At 32.5% G+C, this 12,644-nt stretch overlaps 1 protein-coding gene across 1 annotated transcript; it reads left to right on the top strand.

Moving 5' to 3' along the window:
- The first annotated feature begins 2,401 nt into the window (after positions 1–2,401).
- LOC113381408 (cohesin subunit SA-1-like) lies at positions 2,402–12,071 on the top strand. Its single transcript, XM_026620332.1, has 8 exons — positions 2,402–2,533; positions 2,732–2,930; positions 3,144–3,196; positions 3,269–3,472; positions 5,884–6,043; positions 6,564–6,691; positions 8,707–8,883; positions 11,868–12,071. The coding sequence occupies exons 1-8, from the start codon at positions 2,402–2,404 to the stop codon at positions 12,069–12,071; spliced, it is 1,257 nt and encodes a 418-aa protein (XP_026476117.1).
- Positions 12,072–12,644: the final 573 nt, after the last annotated feature.

Below are 12,644 nucleotides of genomic sequence, written 5' to 3' on the forward strand. Positions count from 1 at the left end.
GTTACACCTACCATAATTCCTTGAACCGCATAAGTTAAAGAATATTTTTTAACATCAGTTTATTTACAGAGATATCGCACCTGTCACAAGACGTGTGAGCATACGAGAATTGGGCCGCTTGATAAGAAAACACCCGGGACTATTCTTAAATGAATGGACTTTGCGACTTTTTGCGACTTTTTGCATTTTTCGTTTATGACAAGGTATATATATATATAATAAATAAATGGTAGTCTTTCATCCATGCTTCCTGATCCTGCACTTCGGTTTTCAGTACCCTGTATTTTCTCTTTACCAATCCCTTCAGCCCTTCTATTTTACCATCCACGACGTCGTGCAGAAGGCACTCTTTAGAACAGAACGGGTCCAATCCAGTTTTATTCCTTCTTCAGGATTCTTGAAAAGGCCGATCTTGAAATGTCAAGAGAACATAAAAATCTCCTCAGGCAGTTACTAATAATGATTTTTTCTATATCTTCACAGACTGCATCAGTACGGGCAAGCGTTTTGAAAACCTTGCTCCCGTTATATGAGGACGTAAAATTATCCAGAAAATTAAAATTGTTCACTCACAAATACCAACAAAGAATTCTTAGATTATCTTGGGATAAGAGCGGATGCAATCAGGAGATTGCAATAAAGCTCGTCACAGCCATGTTCAGGTGAGAGTTGAGAATAAAAATGTTCACTTAATAGACATATGCATGAAACTTTTGATGGTGATAACCCAGTAAACACCCAACGGTAGTAGCAATCTTATATTACAGCTGTTCAAAAAATAATAGTTTATTGCCAGCGAAAAAGTAAAAAAATACAAGCAATAAATGAATATGTTAATTCTAATTGAAGAGTGAAGTTGCAAAAACAATATTTGTTTAGGCGTTGTTTGACATAATCCACTGTCTCAACAAATATTATAGAAGTTATTAATCAGCAATTTATTAATCTTCATTTCTCTAATGAAGGTTCATTTCTAAATGATAATTACAATGACAAACCGATCATGTCATAATTGAAGTATGACTTTAATTATATGATTGTTTTTAAATATTATAAATATTTTTAATGCTATTATAAATCTATAATTTATAATTTTTTATTATATAAATGTGTATATATAATGGTTGACGCTATGGGTTGAAGCCCCTTTCTGGGGTATTGCAATGACTGCCGCTTATTATATTTTAGCATTTCCCCATTACGAAAGTTGTACTTCAACTGCTTAACCCGACTTCTACGATTACTATTAGCTAATTAATTATCCATTTTTGTCCATTCACGTCCTATCCGTACTTATTCACCAGGAAGGACTTGAACACGGTTTCAAGTTTGATGTTCTCTCCGAATCGAAAGATTGCGGTGGCAGCAGGAACATTTTTTTATAATGTCTTTTTAATATTGGATCAAGATTCAAATGGGGCCGGGTTTGGGGTTCGATGGTTCAGGCATGTTTCAACTTCGATCATTGAATTGAAAGTAAGTAAAATATGTATATATGATAGTCATGTGGATCTCGTATAAATAATTTTTTTGAATCTTTATTCTTTATTTTTATTATTTTTCAGGGATTAAATTTTATTTCTTATCTAGTGTTTGCCCTAGTTGCAAACACTGAGATAATGAAAGATTGGGATTCAATGATCCATATTTTAACTAAAGAAAATGATGAACCTTTGACCCCAATCTCCCAACCCCAGGAAATTTTAATTGAAATTATGTTCTGGTGTGCTGCAAGTCTTTCAAGTACTGGTGAATATCCAGGGGAGAGAGCAACTGATAACATGGTAATATTGCATTGCAATGATGCATATATAAAACTGAGGTAACTTGACCTATTTTAATGTACTGACTTTAAGAGGGCGGACAGATAAGCATTTTCCAGAAATGATCTCAAGTAGCAATATTCGCAGCGAATCCGAATATGGTCGATAATTACAAGTACTGGACTCTACTTAATTGATATGCAGCTGCTCTCCTGGTCAATTAAATAAACAAAACGCTCTTGGTCCCCAGACAATTTGATTTCTTTTGGATTTTTGGACGGTGTATGAACTCATGACCAATGGAATAGTTTTGTGGGAATCAGTTTGTTGCTTTTAGTACTACACATCTGTTTCGTTGATGTGATATTATAGCATGATAGTCGTCAAACGTTTAAGGCAATAATTTATAAGTCCAATTAGAAGTACAACATTAACTAAATCTAAACCGATCAAGTAAAAGTACCCTGCCCTGGTTTTAATGTCAGTACATGCAAATGGGTAAAACCATCCAGTTGTTTCTTCTTCTAGTGTGTTGATTATATGTTTAAACATTATTTTTATTTTCTAAATTTCATTACTTTTCATATTTACAGGTCCCAAGTATAAAACGAAAACAAATGAAAAAAGACAAATTAAATATGACAAGGCATCTAATGCCGGTGATGGCGATTCTGTTGGCTCGCTTCAAAGGCAATGTCAATTGTATTATTCATTTGATAAAAATTCCTCAATATTTTGACTTTGATAATACAATTGACATGGAAGATCTGGTTAGTATTTTAATATTTGTGCCTATGAATACCTATAATGATTACTTGTCTTTGTGCTTGAATTGCCACCAGCAGGAGTATATATTTTAACCAGAAATTTTAATTGCATATGGGAATGTTGATGCATCTTGCATTTGTAGTTTTTCTAACTTTTTAATATATACTTACTAGTTTTAATCTGGTGTTTTATGTTTACAGCATTTAAGGAATTTATTGGGCGCTCTGCAAGTCATCGCCCAGGATTCTGCAGACGCAATAGTGCTGGACAACTGCAGCAATACTTTGTATTGCCTTTCTAAAAGGGCAAGAAGTATTGTTGCAGATTGCGATGCCGCCATTAAGACCATTGTAGACAAATGCGCATTCGTATATATGGAGCCATATCTTACATGGCAAAGTATTGTGAATGGGGTACGAATTACATTTTTGTTATGTGTAGAAAGTTGTCAAACAATTCATCTCTTGATCAGAAATAATTTTTCTTTCTAGCAAATGGATCCAAAATGTGCCAAGAAAGATTTTCCTGAGATTATAAATTCTCTAAAAAAAATCTACATTTTCCATTATTTATATAATATAAATTATTTAAATATATGGGATGATTTTTTAGAGGAATTTAAAGTCTTCAGGAATGGCGTCATTGAAAGAAATCTCCCTATCGAGGTATGTTAATTAGATCAAAGATTAAACATAACTAATTTAACTAATTCATACTCCTATCAAAATATCTTTTAGGGATCGATATACTGCCTACTTTCTTACGGCGCATATTTATCTTGGGCATTGATCGAAGTGAAAAAAATGGATTTAAATAATATGGTCGTTAATGCTATCGCTTGTATGGAACGAGCCGATATGTTAAAGTTAAAATTAAAAAATTATTTTGAAATCTGCAAGGACATTGTAAAAAATGTCACTTATAATGATCTGCAACAAGCTGTAAGTTGATTTGAAAAAATCAAAATTTTAAAGTAATACTAATTGTAAGGCGAATTTCAATATGTATTGTTTTAAACTATACATGAACTACTTGTCTACCTTTCCACCTGTCTCCAACTTCTTCAACCTGCTACTTGTCAACAGTTTTACCTTGCTGCCTGTTTACTGTCCAACCTGTTAACCTGTTAACCTGTTAACCTGTCTACTTGTCCATCTGATTGCCTGTCTATGTATCCACCTGCTCACCTACAAGTCTACTTGAAAACCAATTTACCTCTATCAGTCTGTTCATCAATGGGAATCGAATGCTTTTTGAGTAATTCAAATCGAAAAATCGGTGCTCCGGGGTTGTCCGCCAAAAATAGTATCCTTATTAACTTCCCGAAGGAGAAGTTTATGTTTTCATCAAAAAATCCGATTCGCTAATTTTATGTTTTCTCGACGTTTCAAGCCATTCTGAATCGAATGAGACCAAATTTGGAAAAAGTATGTGTGTGTGTGTGTGTGTGTGTGTGTGTATGTGTGTGTGTGCGTGTGCACCAACAGATTTTTTGCCGTAAATCGACGTTTTCTCGAAAACGGCTGGGTCGATTTCAAAAATTTAAAAGCCATTCGATGTATCTCGACGAGAACTATTGTTTGTCAGTTTTGTGCGACGATCGGCCAAGCCGTTTCTTTATAAATGGCAGAAAAGTGAAAAATTTTTTGTCTACGTTTTAGCCCGCAATTCTGAATCGATTTTGAAAATTCAAAAACCGTTCGAAAGATATTGGTTGGGAATCGTGCTGATTAGTTTTTGGTAGAGATCGGCCGGGCCGTTTTCTTGTAATAAAGTTTTTAAAAAAAAAATTTCGACAATTTTTATGATTATTTTTTTGACGATAGATACCATAGTCTTCTAGATCATACTAAAATATTACGGCCCTACGACAACTGGTTCAGCTTTAAAAATTCGTCAAAGTTTGCAAAAATCAGTATGGTCTTTTTGGCATTTGTCAAAATTAGACTTTTGATCGACGTTTTCTCAAAAACGCCTGAACCGATTTTAGAAATTTAAAAGCCATTTGATGTATTTCGGTGAGGACTATCGTTTGTCAGTTTTGTGCAACGATCTGACAAGCCGTTTCTTTGTAATTCGAAAAAACTTTTCGTACATATTTAAGCTCATCCTACCGAACCGATCATCTTACCGAATTAGTTGGGAATGATGCTGATTAATTTTAGGTAAAAATCTACCTAGCCGTTTTCTTGTAATTAACTGTTGAAAAAAAGTGTTAAATTTTCGTCGACATTTAAGCTCATCCTACCGAACCGATTTTAAAAAATCAAAAACTGTTCGAAAGATATTAGTTGGGAATGATGCTGATTAATTTTAGGTGAAAATCTACCGAGCCGTTTTCTTCTAATTAACTGTTGAAAAAAAGTGTTAAATTTTCGTCGACATTTAAGCTCATCCTACCGAACCGATTTTAAAATATCAAAAACTGTTCGAAAGATATTAGTTGGGAATGATACTGATTAATTTTAGGTGAAAATCTACCGAGCCGTTTTCTTGTAATTAACTGTTGAAAAAAAGTGTTAAATTTTCGTCGACATTTAAGCTCATCCTACCGAACCGATTTTGAAAAATCAAAAACTGTTCGAAAGATATTAGTTGGGAATGATGCTGATTAATTTTAGGTGAAAATCTACCGAGCCGTTTTCTTGTAATTAATTGTTGAAAAAAAGTGTTAAATTTTCGTCGACATTTAAGTTCATCCTACCGAACCGATTTTAAAATATCAAAAACTGTTCGAAAGATATTAGTTAGGAATGATGCTGATTAATTTTAGGTGAAAATCTACCGAGCCGTTTTCTTGTAATTAACTGTTAAAAAAAAATTAAGCCGTTTTTCATGGAACTTTTTTTGGCGATATACATCATGGTCTTATAGAACTTACTGTAATATTACGGCCTTACAACAAGTAGTTTAATTTTAAAAATTCGTCAAAGTTTGCTAAAATTATTATCGTTTTTTTTTAAAGTAGGATTAATGAAGTATATTATTTACACTTTTTTTTTTGATTAAGTCGATTATTTACACATTTCGGGATGTTCATGTAACTTGCCTCAAGGCTAAATACCAAACCAACTAGTTAAATTTTATTATCAATAAGGTTCATAAATAGTAGATTGGGCGATGATTTTTATTTTGTTCATAATTTTAACCATTTCTAGTAAAAATATTGATTGAAGTAACGCTTACTATGTCCAATCCAAGTCTAATCAAAAATGTATGGGAAAGCGTCATGTTAGGTTTGGACGACATGGCAAGCACTCGCGATTTTTTAACAATTACAACCTATTTTGGTTTTATCGAAGTTGCTGAAATATTTTTTGTACTTTTAATAAATTAATTTCTAACATTTTAGGCCTTGATTGCAATATGTTCATTAGCCGCAAATTTCAATCGAGAACTGGCCGAACATCAAAACCCGATACTACACGATTTGGTTTTAAAACTAAGCTCGGATGACGTTATGTTAATCAATAAGTATGCAGAAGAGTATGTTTTCTCAAAAGATTGGACAGGTAATAATTAGAATAAAATTAATTTAAATATTCCTTATTGAAGTGGAGCTTCTAATGCAAGTGCCAACAAAAAATGTTGAATAGAAAGAGACACAGAGCGAAAATTGTCTGAAGATGGTATAGATTATATGAAAATTTTGTAAATTGTCTGAAGATTTGTAATATATTTCTTTACTGGGAAAGTTTTTGAACATATTTTAATAGTTGGTTGTTTGATATTTGTTGTGATGCATGTTGATACACTTTTAAGCTTCCATTATAAATTGAGATGCCAAATGGAATTTTTCACTCAAAGATGCATCTAACACAACTCAACAATCACATTTATGTTTAGATTTTTGTTTATATGCATAACACAGTTTGTGTAAAAGAAAAGTTAATATGACTTTACTAGAAGACTTTTGTAATTATGTTATCGTTATTAATTATCTCATTGTAGAAAGGCAAGAAGAAGATGAGAGCCCAAAGAAAAATTTTATTAGAAGATTTTGTAATTAATTATGTTATTATCTTATTGCAGGAAGACACGAAGAAGATGAAGTGCAAATAAACAAACGTCGTGAAGTCTTGGAGCGTTTTTGTAAACTTATTGAACTTAATATCATACCAGTTACTAGCGCATCCTTTGTTTTAAAGTATTATGTGAAGGTAAGGTTATAACAGTTGTTCATTGCATATTGAAACTTCTTTCTATTCCACTTTGTAATTTACTGACTAGCTAACATCCTAATAATTACCCATCGAAGTCTCCAAAATCTTTCTGAAAGAAAAGCTTAAAAATTCAAAAGAATACTATTAAGGTCCAAGAGATTAAAGATTTTGCCATGTAAAATATTCTATAGCTTTGCCATTCCCAAACTTGAAGGATTACCTTAGAATCCATAATTTGCCCCTAAAAATACCTGTATTTGACCATGGATTTAGTAGCTTTATGAACAAAACAGTGGACGTATTACGAGGACCTAGTATAATTAGTTGAACCAATGTAATACTATTAAATAGTAGTCTGCCTGAAGGCAGGTCCATGGCGTGAGAGCACCACAAATCAATCATTCCCCTTTCCTTCTTTTTAACTTCCCGAAGGAGAAGTTTATGTTTTCATCAAAAAATCCGATTCGCTAATTTTATGTTTTCTCGACGTTTCAAGCCATTCTGAATCGAATGAGAACAAATTTGGAAAAAGTATGTGTGTGTGTGTGTGTGTGTGTGTGTGTGCGTGTGCACTAACAGATTTTTTGCCGTAAATCGCCGTTTTCTCAAAAACGGCTGGACCGATTTCAAAAATTTAAAAGCCATTCGATGTATCTCGATGAGGACTATTGTTTGTCAGTTTTGTGCGACGATCGGCCAAACCGTTTCTTCGTAAATAGCAGAGAAGTGAAAACTCTTTCGTCCACGTTTTAGCCCGCAGTTATGAATCGATTTTGAAAATTCAAAAACCGTTCGAAAGATATTGGTTGGGAATCGTGCTGATTAGTTTTTGGTAGAGATCGGCCGGGCCGTTTTCTTGTAATAAAGTTTTTAAAAAAAAAATTTCGACGATTTTTATGATTATTTTTTTGACGATAGATACCATAGTCTTCTAGATCATACTAAAATATTACGGCCCTACGACAACTGGTCCAGCTTTAAAAATTCGTCAAAGTTTGCAAAAATCAGTATGGTCTTTTTGGCATTTGTCAAAATTAGACTTTTGTTCGACGTTTTCTCAAAAACGCCTGAACCGATTTTAGAAATTTAAAAGCCATTTGATGTATTTTGGTGAGGACTATCGTTTGTCAGTTTTGTGCAACGATCTGCCAAGCCGTTTCTTTGTAATTTGAAAAAAAGTGTTGAACTTTTCGTCCACATTTAAGCTCATCCTACCGAACCGATTTTAAAAAATCAAAAACTGTTCGAAAGATATTGGTTGGGAATGATACTGATTAATTTTAGATGAAAATCTACCGAGCGGTTTTCTTGTAATTAACTGTTGAAAAAAAGTGTTAAATTTTCGTCCACATTTAAGCTCATTCTACCGAACCGATTTTAAAAAATCAAAAACTGTTCGAAAGATATTGGTTGGGAATGATACTGATTAATTTTAGATGAAAATCTACCGAGCCGTTTTCTTGTAATTAACTGTTGAAAAAAAGTGTTAAATTTTCGTCCACATTTAAGCTCATTCTACCGAACCGATTTTAAAAAATCAAAAACTGTTCGAAAGATATTGGTTGGGAATGATACTGATTAATTTTAGGTGAAAATCTACCGAGCCGTTTTCTTGTAATTAACTGTTAAAAAAAAATTTAAGCCTTTTTTCATGGAACTTTTTTTGGCGATATACATCATGGTCTTATAGAACTTACTGTAATATTACGGCCTTACAACAAGTAGTTTAATTTTAAAAATTCGTCAAACTTTGCTAAAATTATTATCGTTTTTTTTTAAAGCAGGATTGATGAAGTATATTATTTACACTTTTTTTGATTAAGTCGATTATTTACACATATCGGGAAGTTCATGTAATTTGCCTCAAGGCTAAATACCAAACCAACTAGTTTTGTTTATTATTCACATCACCGCTTTATGCATTTTCCTTACCATACTTATTAGTATATTGTGTATAAGTGTTGTGTGTAAGAAAATAGATCAATTTAATTCAACATTATTGTATTTTTCAGTGTGAAAAATGCTATGGAGATATCATAAAGAAAATGGTCGCCACGATGGGCAGCCTCAGCAGGACAAATTGCACCATGGTCATGTTCCTGAGTTTGGCGAAAATTTATGTGCAGGTGGAGGGTTCATGTGCTGGCGATGTGCTTAATAAAACTGTCGAAGGATTTGTGCAGCTAAAGGTATTTATTCTGTGTAATGTGTGTAATTTATGAAACAAACTAGTGGTGCACATGGCATCGTGCCTTAAGGCAAATTGCTGGAATTTCTCGTACCGTAATGAAATATTCGAGAAATTTTAAACGTTTTCAAATATTTAATTATTACAAATACTGTAACTTTCATTATTTTTGCTATCTTGTTATATATGAGCAAATCTGAACATTAACAATCGTCATTTTATTTTGAATTCAATTTCAAAAAAATAGTTCCCTAATTAATTGGCACAAAATTGAAAAAGTGCTCCCGTATAGTCAGTCTTCTGTGCATTTTCAGATAATTCTGTGCGACATTTTCACTTATACTGTGCTTAGTTTGGCGGCATTTTCACATTTTTCAATAGTTTTCGTTTTCACAAAATTGGAAATGTGCTCCAGTACATAAACAGTCTAAACACACTTGTGTAAACATTTGTACCAGAGTGGCGCTTAGACTGTGCTTAGACTGGGTCATTTTTTCAATTTATAATCCAAAATTACAAAAATATTTTATGAAAAATAAAAAAACATGTAATATTTGTTTATCTTCAAAAGCAATTGTTTTGTCAATACAAGCAGAAAGTTTTTTATATCATTCAAATCGGACGCTTCTTAGTTCACTCAAAAAATGCTATTTTTTGCACGTTTAGCTCTGTATCTCCGAAATGGCGGGACCTGTCCTTGCCAAAAACGAATCACCTCTTTTCCCAATCATTACAAATTGAATGTTTTTTAGATCATTCAAATCGGATACTCCATTCTCTCAAAAACTCGATTTCTATTTTCTGCACTCTTTGCTCCGTATCTTCGTAACGGCTGGACCTGCCTTTGCCAAAAACTAATCAGCACATCTCCCTATTAATAGGGATCGAATGTTTTTAAACCATTCAAATCGGTTGATCCGTGCGCCCGAAAATGTGGACGAAATAATACGGTCATACAAAACACACACACACCTACACACACATCAAAATTCAGAAACCTTCAAAACGTCGAAAAATGCAAAAAAATTTATTTTCGATTTTTCAGAATTGAAGAACTTGATTTATATTCATATTTACTAAATTTTGGAAACATTTTTTTTTTAATATTTATCTATGGTAACTCCAAACGTTTAACTTCTGGAGGTCCAATTAGAAGTATAATTTATTGTTTACTCCAATTCACTTTTTTTTTTTAACTTCCCGTTGGGCAAGTTATAGTAATCGCAAAAAAATCTAAAATGAACATTTTTATATTCTTTACGTTGCAAAACCTTCTGAACATTTTGGCATACCTTAGAAAAAATTAATGTATGTGTGTGTATGTATGTGTGTGTGTGTGTGCGTGTGTGCGTGTGTGCGTGTATGCGGATACAAATTTTCGTCGACGATTTCGGGAACACGGATGAAGCGATTTGAATAATTGAAAAAACATTTGATTCGTATTGATAAGGAGACGTGCGGATTAGTTTTTGGCGAAGGCAGGTCTAGCCGTTCCGAAAATATAGGGCAAAATGTTCCAAAAATGGTAACTCAGTTTTTAAGAGAACGGAGCGTCCAATGTTAACAATTCAAAAAACGTCTTACTTGTATTGATAAGATGAAGAACTGCAAGAATTTTCATGAAGGCAGGTCTAGCGGTTTCGGAGATCTAATGAAAAAAGTAAAAAAATGCCATTTGGCGGTCAAAAATGATCATGAGACATATGCACATCAAATTATCAGATATTTTATATAGATTTTAACAATAAGTTTAAATTTTGTTTGCATTCCTATGGGTTCCGTATCAATGTTTATCCGTTAGACGGCGGCGCGACGCTTACGCGCTTCGATATTTCGTATCTATGCAATTAAAGCAGTACGATTGCTTTGAAAAAAAGTTCAAAATTTCCAAAATATGTCAAAATAAAGAAAACATTTTTTTTCAAAAAACAATTTTTTTAAAAAAAGTAATTCTCTGTCAAATTTATAGTTTCTCAAAAATCTAATTTTTTCGAAGTAATGTTTTTTTCAAAAATGTTAATCGTTTTTTAAATAAAAATAATTTTTAGTACGGGAAGTTCCAGCAATTTGCCTTAATGCACGATGCCATGCGTTCCACTTGTTGGTTTTTGTATTCGTAAATAGTACTTTGCCAATTTTTACCACCTTTCGCAAAACCTCACAGGTTGAAACCGACGTATTGATTTTATTTACTTCTTTTTGAAGTAAAACTTCTTTAGGCGCGACTAGGGTATAAATCCGTCGTTGTATATGTACCCATATCAACAAGGAAATCGACATAGATAAATAAACATTTTAAAGTTACATCGTAGTACAAATCTTGATTTAATGAAAAATGCCAGTATCGGAAGAATATTTTACCTTGTTTTTTGAAAATATTAAAACAAATTATACATTTGTTTCTTGCTAAGAAATTATTTCTATATTATTCGTAGTTTCTATAAATCTTTGTAGTTATTAAAATGGAAAATATTTTTAGGCAAGGCAGATATTACAACTGTTCAAAGAATAATAGTATATCGCCAGCAAAAAAGTAAAAAAATACAAGCCGTAAATGAATGTATGTTAATTTTAATTACATGAAGTTCTTCAAACACAATTATTAAATGATGAGTGAGTGAAGTTGCAAAAACAATATTTGTTTAGGCGTTGTTTAACAGAATCCACTGTGTGAACGAGAATATCATAGAATTTATTAATCAGCAATTACTTCATTTCTCTAATGAAGAACCGACAAACCGATCATGTCATATTTGAAGTATGACTTGAATTACATTATTGTTTTCAAATATTATACATATTTTTAATGCCATTATAGATATATAGATGTATAATGGCTGACACTAATAAATGTGTGCATCACTAGTGTTACCATATTACTGATAAACATTATTCAAAATCGTTATACGATGTATTTATTTTTTCTTAAATGCCATCTTGTACAATAGCAAATAAGTTTTACTTCACTTTTTTTATTTCACTCAGACTTTGGCCGCACATCTAGCAAAGTTCTTGGGCACAAACAAACTGAAAAATCGACAAGCAGTAGGCAAGCTGCACGAGGCTGGAATTTTGTTTGCGGTTGGACAAAGTGATAGCCCGAATGTGCCTCCAGATCGGTTACCATTTTTAGAAATATTAACCAAATTTTCAGCAAAGCTTGACGAAGAGGATAGATCTTCTGTGTGAGTAATAAATATTTACTGTAATACCTGGGTAAAATGTACATTTTAATAAGTGATCTCTGTATAGAAGAGGAGATCCCTTACATTTTTCGTTTTGTCTTAAGGGGGTATTCTACTGTAGAATTTGGAAAAAATCGATTTTTTTTTCATATTTTCAAAGTTGAGTTATGCAAAAATATGTCATTAAAAGGATTTTTCAAAATTACTATTATTTCCTGTGTTATAGCCGTTTTAGTGACGTGGCCTCGGTTTGGGTCCGACCGAGTCTCAAAACTTTGAACGCGTTTTTCTTGGAACTACTTTTTTCGAGCTGGCGGTAAGGATATCTCGAGTTCTAATGAACCGATTTACTTCAAATTTGGAGAGGATCTTCTCTATACATCGCTTTAATGCATAGACCTTTCCCAAAACTATAACTTTTCATTTAGTATTTTTAAAAAATTCGGAATTGTTAAAAAAAAACATGAAAAAAATTTTTTTTTTCAAACTGCCGCCATTCAAACAAAAATTTCTTTTTTTAACTTATCCAAGGTTCATACGATAGCGGCATCTGTAATAATTAATAATCCATCTATTT

The sequence above is a fragment of the Ctenocephalides felis genome, unplaced genomic scaffold (assembly GCF_003426905.1).
Source record: "Ctenocephalides felis isolate EL2017-DRISC unplaced genomic scaffold, ASM342690v1 CF-g0.4_SCAFFOLD_02870, whole genome shotgun sequence".
Lineage (NCBI taxonomy): Eukaryota > Metazoa > Arthropoda > Insecta > Siphonaptera > Pulicidae > Ctenocephalides > Ctenocephalides felis.